At 43.1% G+C, this 11,139-nt stretch overlaps 1 protein-coding gene across 7 annotated transcripts in view; it reads left to right on the top strand.

The window, feature by feature from the left end:
• Positions 1 to 11,139, top strand: part of RTN4IP1 (reticulon 4 interacting protein 1) — a 110,083-nt gene that overhangs the window by 52,792 nt on the left and 46,152 nt on the right. For 2 of the 7 annotated variants that reach the window (XM_080999973.1, XM_080999972.1), the window contains exons 1-8: positions 23 to 868; positions 1,986 to 2,137; positions 3,089 to 3,157; positions 4,312 to 4,436; positions 5,199 to 5,247; positions 7,763 to 7,899; positions 8,768 to 8,951; positions 9,087 to 9,179. In XM_080999973.1, the coding sequence (XP_080856099.1) occupies positions 568 to 868; positions 1,986 to 2,137; positions 3,089 to 3,157; positions 4,312 to 4,436; positions 5,199 to 5,247; positions 7,763 to 7,899; positions 8,768 to 8,951; positions 9,087 to 9,179 (1,110 nt within the window). In that variant the 5' untranslated portion in view covers positions 23 to 567. Of the gene's footprint in view, positions 1 to 19; positions 869 to 1,985; positions 2,138 to 3,088; positions 3,158 to 4,311; positions 4,437 to 5,198; positions 5,248 to 7,762; positions 7,900 to 8,767; positions 8,952 to 9,086; positions 9,180 to 11,139 lie in introns of those variants that run through there. The other 5 variants (XM_080999975.1, XM_080999974.1, XM_080999969.1 and 2 more) reach the window with 4 other exon arrangements.

The following is an 11,139-nucleotide window of genomic DNA, read 5'->3' as shown; positions in this document are numbered from 1 at the left end:
GGGGCGGTCAGGCCGCGGGAAGCTGTGTCAATTGGGTGACCGGGAACACAGGGCGCCCGCCTGAAGGAGACGCTGGGCAGGCAGGGCAGCCTTGTTTTGCTCACGCGGCCAGGTCTTTTTGGAGGAAAGGCGAGAGAGGCGGGTGGGAGGGAGAGATTCTGGAAGTTAGGACATTAAGGACTGCTTATATCTAGGGGGAGGGGGTCGCCAGCCTCAGGACTTGATAGTCTCACTAGGGGCTGGCGCATAATTGATAGTTCAAAACGAAAAAACCCTGCTGTGTTTTACTTCCTGTATACCTCAGGTTCTTGCGAAACCCAGTGAGGAATGAAGGTGTAACAGGAAAAGTGAGGTTTTTCCACTCTCTCTGTCTCTCCCTGTCTTTTCTTTTTGGGAAGGAAAGAGAAACATCAGAATTGTCTTTTAAAAAAAGAAAAAGAAAATACAAAGTTTATAAATGTTTATTTCAGATCAGAATTGACTGGCCTGCTTTGTAAGAAAGTGTGTGTTCGAGGCATATCCATTAAAGAGCACAGCATTAAAGCCATATATATTCCTTTTGCTGTCATGTTGCTAAAAGTACACACGTTTAGTAGGAAAGTGTTTAGTAGCTTGTTGCACTGCCCTGGCTTGGGTGTTACCTGCCTTGGGATGGGAAAAAGTTTAATCCAGCAGCTTCCGTGTAGAAACTTCCATGTCTCCTGCCAAAGATGTACTACGATGCCATCCTGGGTGATTGACCGTTACGGAAAGAATGATGTGCTGCGATTCACAAATAACATGATGTTCCCTTTAATCAACTTCCCTAATGAAGTGATTATTAAAGTCCATGCTGCAAGCTTAAATCCCATAGATGTTAACATGCGAAGTAAGTGCCTATATACATTGCATGTCAGTTAATACCATTAATATTTACCTACTCCGCAGGTTGGTAGTAAGGATTAATGATTTGGTTTAAACTGTAAACTGATTTGAACTCATGAAATGAGCTGTATGAATATTATTTATAATTACTTATATTTTCATACCTTGGTGTTTGGTGAGTGATGTTAAATATTATATGGTCTTTGTAAAGTCTGCATTAGTTGTGTGAAATACTGCATTTCATATTCAGTGCTCCTAATAGCCTTTTTAGCCTTATGCAGTTTGATTTCATTGGCCCTATTCTGGTTGGGTATGACTGTAGAAAAAACAGGCCAAAAAACAAAACAAAAACCACCCAAATAAATCTAATTAAAATGGCACCATAAAGATTAACGCATATATTGAGGCATGATTTCTTTTAGGCCTACAAATGTTTCTACCATATGCAGAATTAATTGTGCTTAAATCCACTGAAATCAGTAGGCTTAGATGTGTCTTACTCTGGTCTGTATCTACCTAAGGTTTACTCAGAGCAGACCCATTGAAATTACGGGGCATAGATTAGTCCTGCTCATTAATGTCAATGGGTCTTCTGTGAGTTTGACTACCATTAGATAAAATGCTTTGTATTCAATCATGTTTCAGTTTGTTACTCTGCTGCAACAAAAATGAAGACCGACATAGCAATCCAGCACTTCTCTCCCCTGTATGCTGGGCTGGAGGGAGAGGGTTGGATTAGGTTAAGGAGTCCCTGTATCAAGCTCACCTGGCTGAACTGGCCTCCCAGCAGGAAGGCAGGAAGGCCATTAGTGAGTAGCCAGCAAGAAGGCTGCAAAATGGGGTGTTCAAACCCTACCTTTCCTCCAAGGAGCGTAAGGATTGTGTACGCTGTTCTCCCCCCTCCACCTTTTCCTCACAAAAACCCTGTGAGGTAGGTTAGGCCGAGAGATAGCAACCGGCCCAATGTCATCCAGTGAGCTTCCTGACCGAGTGGGAATTTGAACACTGGTCTCCTAAGTCCTAGTCCAACACGGCTGTTTAATGCAGAGAAGGCTTCTTTGAGCATAGGAAATTGAACTGTGTGTAAACCAGCGACAACTGTTCTCTTGTTTGCTTGGCAGGTGGTTATGGAGCTGCTGCTATAAGGATGAAGCGGGATCCGTTGCACATCACAAGCACAGGCAGTGAATTCCCTCTCACACTTGGTCGGGATGTTTCTGGAGTTGTGATGGAGTGTGGACTAGACGTGAAATATTTCAGACCTGGAGATGAGGTAAGGATGAGCAAGAAAGGAATGGGAGTTACTCTAAGTGGATTTATAAATCCTCAGTCTCAGCAGAAACAGATTACCTCAGTGTGCATTTTCTGCTTCAGTTGTGCACTGCCAAACCAGAAGTTACAAATGGTGCCTCTTTCTTTGACTCGTTGTTTTGCTGCTTCTGCAGTTCTAAGGGTTATGAGAGCCAGCACAAAAAGAAGGTGTTAGGAGTTCCAGTAAGGGAAAAGTTGGATAATCCTGTACATAAGCTTCATACAGAGGTGCCAACTCAAGCAATACCATGTTGGAAGTTATGTTGCAATTCCACTGTTTTGCTGGCATCCATCTTTCTCAGGAGACGATGGAGTGCGCCTCTGGGGGTGAAGTTAAACCTCTGGAGAATCATATCAGCTGCGGTGGTGGCTGCAGAGACCAGTAACTTGTAACTGCTGCCTCCTGTGTTATCAGCACCAAAGTGACCTCTCTAGGGCGGAAGCCTGGGCAGTGTGTATGGAGATCCGGGCTGCCCAGATGACAAAACCCCCCTCTCAGCCTCACCAATGTGGTCCAAAGGAAAGCAGAGCAATATGTTTCGCACCAGCTTGGCTGCAGGAGTTGCTGAAAAGAGGCCATCCAACCATTTTAGGACTTCACTCCGGATTTGTGTATGGTTTAGTCCTTAGCCTTTTATTCTCCCAACATGTCCTGCACGGTAGTATGCCTCTGAATACATGTTGCTTGGGATTACAAGTGTGATTGTACTCTGGCCTTCTTTCAGGCTTCCCATAGGCATCTGGTTGGTTGCTGTGAGAACAGGAAGCTGGACTAGATGGGCAATTTTCCTGATCCAGCAGGCTCTTATTATGTTCTTAATTTGATACATAATATTTTTTAAGAATTAGAAATTCTGCTAAACCATGAAAAGCTTTGGACTATGTTTGAGTTTTGGACTTCTTTTTCCCCCAGGTATGGGCAGCAGTTCCTCCCTGGAAACAAGGCACTTTGTCAGAGTTTGTTCTGGCAAGTGGAAATGAGGTAATGAAGCAAAGTATTTACCATATTTTTCGCTCTATAACACGCACCCGACCATAACACGCACGTAGTTTTTAGAGGAGGAAAATCCGTAGGCATGCCACCCGTAGGCATTCCCTCCATAACACGCACAGACATTTCCCCTTACTTTTTAGGAGGAAAAAAGTGAGTGTTATGGTGCAAAAAATACGGTAATTTGAGATGAAATGTTTCTGTGCAGCTTCTAAAATGGGTGAGGTTGTTTTTGCATTTTGTCTTAGAGTATTTTTTTCCTGTTAAAGGAAGAGTCAGAAATTTCCACTGTGATCTGAACTATGCTGTAGCAGATCTCTGTCTCTTCCCTAAATTTAACACTGAACAGGAGGTAAGGTGACAGGGAGGAAGGCAGATGAGTGATGGCTACAATTGCACAGTGCTTTATTTTCCTTCCTTGAAAAACAAAGCACTGAACCATAATCTCAACCCTTTGTCAGTGAGTAGGAGGACAGTGAGCTTGAACTTGCAGCTGCTGTATGGCAGCAATGAGTTTTCAGGGTCCGATTTCTGAATATATAGTTCAGTGTGTTGCTGCAGTGTGAAGACAGAAAGGACCCATTGTGTGTGGGTAATGCTTACTTGCTACAGTCAACCAGGTGACCTCTTATTCAAAAGGCTGGAGCTACCCTGTCGGAATAGTATTCCAGTCTTTATGAATTTTGATTATCCATATGCAGAAGCAGCACTTCAGATATGGCATGTTTCTCACATGTGTACACATCTGTAGGGGGAAAAGGATGCATGGTACTGTGTATGAAAAATGTGTGATTGCCTGTTTTTCACTGCATTTCAGCTACCAGCATGTGGCAAAATAGACACATGTATACAGTTCTGTTTTGTTTGTTCTTTAAATTATACAAGTATTTCCTTTTCTTACATTTTTATATGTTTATGTAGGGGCAAATGATGTGTTTGTAGGGGCAAATGATGCGAAATGTATGTAGGGGCAAATGATGCAAAACTGTCCCTCAGCACCTGAAATTTGTATTGAATTTTTAATAATAACAATAATCATCATCATCTGGGCTGCAGAACCTTGGCAATCCTTTCTTTTTTACAATGTTAAATAGCAAAATATTTCTGGTTCTTGGATACATGTCTGTTTTCCTCCCTTTCTGCAGATCTCTAGAAAGCCCAGATGTCTCAGCCACACTGAAGCAGCTTCCTTACCTTATGCTGGTCTAACAGCATGGTCTGCCATTCGCCTTGCTGGGGGGCTAAATCAGGATAATTGCAGCAATAAGAGGTAAGTTACCAGTTGTTCTGTAAGCAGGAGTTACATGTAGCGCAAAGGTGGGAAGCCAGTGGCTCTTCAAATGCTGTTGGGCTCCCAGCTCCAACAGCCCCAGCCCTCAGGACCAATGGGCAGGGCTTATGTGTTGTCCAACAACAGTGTGAGGGCCACAGTCACTTAATGAGTGAGATAGGTTTCTACATTATATAAACTTCTGCAAGCGGTTCCTTGATTATCATGCATGTTGAAGTGTGTTGGACTTAACACGTTGTGGTTTGGGTGAAGGAGCTCTTGGGCTGGGGTTTTGCCCAGAGTGGGAAAAGGCAAGGAGCCACTAGGCACTTTGGGGGAAGGTCTGGGGTTAGTAACATCACTAGTGAGTCTAGAGGAGAGTGACAGCAGAACTGGTGTAGCTCTTATGATAAGAGAACACACCTGAAAGTAAGGTGTCTTCAGGTGGTCTCAGAAGTTAAGGGGTTCTAAAGAGCCTTGGGACCAAGAGGGAAGGGGGAAATCCCATTATGTCATACACAAGAAAATGTCATAGTTAAACGAAAAGTTCCTCCTTTGGCTTTAGTATGATTTTTTAAAACTAGCTTAGGAGCTATTTATTATCTATCGCCCTCCAGTTTACCTTTCTTTTCCTTTGGCTTTGCCCTATATAGACAGAACTATTTAGAAATAAATTTTCACAACAAATACCATCAATTTAACACCTTTGAATTGCTGGGGTATAGAAATGCCTCATTACCTGGAATTCTTTTCGCTTCACAGAGTATTGATCTTTGGTGCAGCAGGTGGAGTAGGTACCTTTGCTATACAGGTAAATATGTTACAACTAACTACCTTGGCTGATATTTTGGGAAAGCTTAGACTCAAATCCTCTGCAATGAGTGACTAAGAACACCACCCCCCACCCCCACCCCTCATAATCTTGGAATGGTGAGATAACAGTACTGATGAGTTGAGTTCTTTTTGCCTATCTACAATGTGTTTTTGAACTGTGACAATGCTTCTTGCTTGCGTAGATGAAGGGTAGAGATGGATTTGTGAGTAAATTAGCATTTGTTGCTGCACCCATTTTTGCTCCTGGTCCATCACTTGCATGTGTAAAAAAGTTACAGATTTTTCATTATTAAGAGAGAAAGAAAGAAAGAAGAATCAAATGTTAAAGGTACCAAGAGAAGAAATCTCCCAGGACCTATTTGCAGGCTCAATGTACTCTTGTTGGATACTATGCCTAAAAGACCCATCCATTTCTCTCAAAATGGGGGAAAAATATCGTCATGTTTAATTTCCCAAGAGTGAATGGAAGGGGAAACAAACCCTTGCTCTGTCTCAGCTGGACTTGGCAAGGCTGACGGTTTCATGAAGCACCAAATTGGGATCTGAACTTAATTTTGTGACTGGCGCACACCCAAGATAAAACAGATCAGACCTAGTTAAAAGGCCCTAGAAAGTGGAAATGCCATGATGAGACCGGAGTACAGTTAGAGTGCTTCCACTAAGCAGGCTGCCTGCCATCTCTCGGATGGTTAAGGAAGCCAGATAAGGACCTCTGATGAAAATTTTACTGTATCACATGCACATATGGGGACAGGCAGCCCTGTTCCCAAACCACCAAGGTTTTGAATTCAGCTTGAAATCTGTTGTATATATTGGTCCTTTCTAGTGCCTAAAGATCTCTTGAAAATCCAGTGGTAGATTTTGCCCTTTGCTGATCTACTCCGTGTTGTCTTGGAGGGGCCCCATTCCACTCTTTGGAAATCACAGAAAAGCAGTCTTTTATGCAATATTGAATTACATCTAATTAAAATATCAAATAGAATCTCCTTCCAGAGCTGACATTTTTAAAAATGTGATTTAAAAGTATCCAGGTATAAAATATGAGTACTATCTGACTGTATATTGTAACGAAACTAAATTCTGAAAGTCAAACTGAGCTTTTTATTTGGGTAGGAAAAATGAGGGTCTGGGGGACAGTAACCCTCCAGAGGAAATTTGGTGAGTTCCAAGGAGTTCCATTGTGCAAGTGGGACGCATTTGTTGGATACCAGCCCTAGTTCTTAAGAACAAACTGGGGAGGGCAGTTACTGTTACAACCTGCTTTGTGGTCTTTTGTTGGAAATGTTTAAACTTAGATGGATTTGCTGGTCTGATCCAAGAAAGCGCTTTCTTTGTTCTTAATGTAAAAACGCCTCAGGTGAAACCAGGTGAGCCTTCTCACTTGAAACGCATCCTGTGACTATGGACCCAGCTCCCGCAGAACAGACTCTGACGGTTCCTGACTCTCAAGTTTGGCCATCTTACTACCAGATGGAAGTACAGTGGTACCTCTGGTGAAGAACTTAATTCGTTCCAGAGGTCTGCTCTTAACCTGAAACTGTTCTTAACCTGAGGTACCACTTTAGCTAATGGGGCCTCCCACTGCCGCCGTGCAATTTCTGTTCTCATCCTGAGGTAAAGTTCTTAACCCAAGGTACTACTTCCAGGTTAGCGGAGTCTGTAACCCAAAGTGTTTGTAACCCGAGGTGTTTGTAACCCGAAGTGTTTGTAACCCAAGGTGTTTGTACAGAGGTACCACTGTAACCGGATTCAGGGGCGGGGGGCAGGCAGAGGACACAAGATAGCCCCGGCAGTGGCTGGTTGGGTGTCTTTTTCCTCGAATTGTAGAGTTGGAAGTGACCCCAAGGGTTACCTAGTCCCACCCCCTGCAGTGCAGGAATCTCATCTAAAGTATCCAAGTCAGATAGCCATTCAATCTGTGCTTAAAAACTTCCAATGAAGGAGAGTTTAACACCTCCTGAGGGAGTCTGCTCTACTCTCAAATAGATCTTACTGCCAGAAAGTTCCTCCTTTCTTGCACAGAACAGCTTGCCATTGATAAGCAGTGCCAGATTTAGGGGTGTGTAGGCAGTTCTCCTCCATGGGGTGCTGAGTAGGGGGCGGCGATGCAAATGATGATGGTGGTGGTGATAATAATAATAATAATAATTAATTCATAGGGGGTTGGATTAGATGACCCTTGGGATCTCCTTCCAACTCTACAATTCTATGATTCTATTATGATTAATAATACTAATAATACTAATCATCTTATAATTTATACAGGTACCTACTGAGAAGATCCATACAAACCCAGCTGTACCAAAATGAATTACTGTGAAAATAAATATAAGGGGTGGGGGAATTTTGCCCTTGCTTAAGGTGCCATAAGTCTGGCCCTGTTGAGAAGAAATACAAATGTGAGTTAGAGAAGGGCGGTAGTTGTGTGCAGTCTGCTGAAAGCAAGTCTAGTCAGCTGCTGTGTTCTTTTTGTTCTGTGTCTTCTCATTCAGCTAATGAAAGCCTGGGGTGCTCATGTGACAGCAGTTTGTTCCCAAGATGCCAGTGAACTCGTGAAACGTCTCGGAGCAGATGATGTGATCGACTACAAATCTGGAAGTGTGGAAGAACAGCTGAAAACGTTACCGCTGTATGTATGGGCTAAATCATGGATGCGCACGGTGAATGTGCACAACCCCAAGTTGGCTGTTCAATTTTTGGGTGGGTTTGAGCAGGTCGCCTGCACCTGAGCCTTCTGCGCTGGTAACTTAGTGAGCAACCCGTACAGGGAGCAACTGGGTCGAATCCAGAGGTGGAGCCATCACTGTATCTGAAGCCTTGCTGCTCACACCAGCCAGGACAGAAGGTGGTATTTGCTTTGCCGGTTCAGGATCCAGCCCCTCTCTGACTTCTGGACTCACTTAGGATCCAGTGGATCCGTGGCCAACTTTGTTATTATTATTATCTTTATTAATTAAATTTGTATATTGCCCTTCATCCGAAGATCACAGGGCGGTTCACAACATAAAAATACAACATAAGAACACAAAGTACATAATGAAAAAAGAACCAAAACAAACCAATAATTCCCCTCCCGCAAACACATAGCTCTGCCCTCTCCTATTCCACCCTGTTTGGGGGTTTTCTACCAGCAGGAAGATCACCAGCAGGAGCCTGTCAGAAATCCACACTGTGAGCACAGCAGGATCTTACGGTGGGAGAACCTCCCTGCAGGTGGAGACATACAGGGAACCCACCACATCCTAACACTGGGGGCTCGAATTGTCCTGCCCAGACTATTAATGACTTACATATAAAGTGGTTGCGAGATATGTGTTTGTAATGTAAAGCATTTGCACATGAAACCTTTTGAACTTCTTTCTGAGTAAACATGCTTAGATAGCTTTCCTCAAGTTGTTATGTAATTGCTTGATACCATCATGGCCGGGACATGGTGTGTTCTTTGGGAGAGAAAGGAAAATGTTCCAATTCATTTTCTTCCTGTTTTATCTCCCTAGGTTTGATTTTATCTTAGATAATGTTGGTGGATCCACTGAAAAATGGGCTCCTGATTTCCTCAAAAAATGGTCAGGAGCCACCTATGTCTCCTTGATAACACCCTTCTTGGTCAACATGGACAGGCTTGGTGTAGCGGATGGCATGTTACGGACTGGAATGACGTTCAGTTCAAAAACTTTCAAGGTCTGTTAACTAAATCAAATGCTTTATCTTCCTACCCATTTCCTGTATGTGAGCAATTCCTTTCCAGTGTGCTGTTTTTTCACCTGTTCTTTAATGTCAGTCATGATCTAAACTTGTGCTTGCTGTCTGTTACAGCATCTTTGTAAAGGGGTTCATTACCGGTGGGCATTTTTTGCACCAAGCGGCCCTTATCTGGACGAAATAGCTGATCTCGTTGATGCAGGAAAGGTACGTCTGAATTGCTAGTTTTACTTCCCATTATCTGCTATAAACCATGTGCCATTTGGGTTCAAATGCTTCTTTTGTAACTAAGGAAGAAAATTTTAGCAAGTTCAATGATTTGGCTGTGGAGTTGCCATGTTGAGAGTCCTAATAGGGGCTTCTGTGTTGTTGTTGTTTATCTATATAGCGTATCAGCTTACAAAAAAAGAAGACGTGTGCTTGGAGGTTAGGACTGCCTTCCAGTCTGCTGGAGCATAATCATTTAAATCTGTGAAGATAGATGCTTACAATACATGCAGCACATAACATGCTGTAGCCTTAACTGTCTAGGCAACTGGCTGGTGCACCTGAACACTGCAAAATAACTCCAGTGTTATTTGACTGCAAATCCCATTAGCGACTGCAGGTTGTGGAAGGCTGCTGTAAGGTAATCTGGCATCATTATCCCTTGTATTTTGGAAGGGAGGCTGAGAGATAGTGGCTGGCCTAATTGTTTCAAAATTTGAACCAGGGACTTCTTAAGCTCAGTTTCTTAGCTACTGGGCTACCCCAGCTTACAGCATTATGCATATTGACTCAGTTTTGTTTGCTGCATACATGGAGTAAATGTGACCTTTTTGCTCTGTTCATATCACTTGCTCTTTCACATTCCAGCCTTCTCTCCTGCAGCAAATAAGAAAAAGCTGACGCAGGGATGCTTCTCATATTAGCAAGATTCAGTGGCCTCTTTCAGGTGGCGATAGCAAAGACGTCTTTGGCCAAGACAGAACTGACAAGCACTTCTACGTAGCCACATGATGTATTGGGGATGCCCCATTCCTCTTGAGTCGCCCCTTGCTTCATGCTTGGGAAGAACTCTTCGTATGGAGGAGAGGAAGGGCATAGCACTAAGTTGTCTGCATAAGTCTCTGAGCAGGTGAAGGCTAATGCTATTGAAAATGCCCATTGTGTGTTTGTGGATGGCTTGGGGCTTCTTTTGTCATACGGTTTACAAAGGAGGAGAAATGTTTGCTTACCCTCTCATTCTCTCTGTTCAGAGAGAAATCCTTAATGCCAAAGTTTTCCTTCTCAGGGCTTTTATGCTTTCCTCATTTGCTTTAGCTTCCTGTAGATCCCTGTAAACAATGCTGAGCCGATATTTTTGATGTACATACATTTATTCCATTGTTCTGGTTTTGTCTGTATACATCGGTAAAGCTGTACTTACAGGAATCTGTAAACTTAATAGGGCAGGGCGAAGAATGAGATAAGCGAAGCATTTTCCAAATTCTAACTTACAAGCTTACTGGCAATTGCTTGCAAAGGCTTGTGCTAAGCATTACTTCTGGGTTTCACATTCTGTTTAAAAACCCGCCCAGTAAAGTCAGTGGAGCTAAATTGGCAGATTATTAAAGCATGTAAGGGATCTAGAACAAGACTGATTAAAACTGGGGTTCTGTCCATTACCTTCTCACAAAAGTTCAGAGAATGTTTCCAAATGTTGCATTGTGAATAATGATTTCTTTCTGGAATTGGGGCATCTCTTGTTGTGTATTCTTATGAATGCACACTTTCATAAGCTGTGGTTTTATTTAGTGGTGGAAACAGATGTACGCTTAGCATGTTTTCTGCCGTAGTCAGCTTGTCCCAACAACAGCTCAGTGAGAATTTGGTGCTGACTTTAGGGATCTGGGAAAGGGGCAGACATTGCATTTTGCATCCCAGAGGAGTAATAATTATGAAGTAGATAAAGTGAGGCAGGAAGGGATGTCCTGCATAAAAAGCAAGATTCTTTGGGAGTAGTGAAGACAGAAAAATGAGATACATCTGAGGGGTCTGCTCTCACACTTTGTTCATCTCTAAGGCGAAAGTGGGGAGCCTTTTTATAACTGTATCCTTTTGCACACTGGCAGTGGGTGGGGCTGGAGCACCCCCTTTTATCTCTCCCTCTGCCAGCCCCTTTCTCCCTTCTTGTTACTCACATAAA

Source organism: Podarcis pityusensis (assembly GCF_964106645.2).
Source record: "Podarcis pityusensis genome assembly, chromosome: 3".
Lineage (NCBI taxonomy): Eukaryota > Metazoa > Chordata > Lepidosauria > Squamata > Lacertidae > Podarcis > Podarcis pityusensis.
This window is presented reverse-complemented; position numbering and strand designations above follow the sequence as displayed.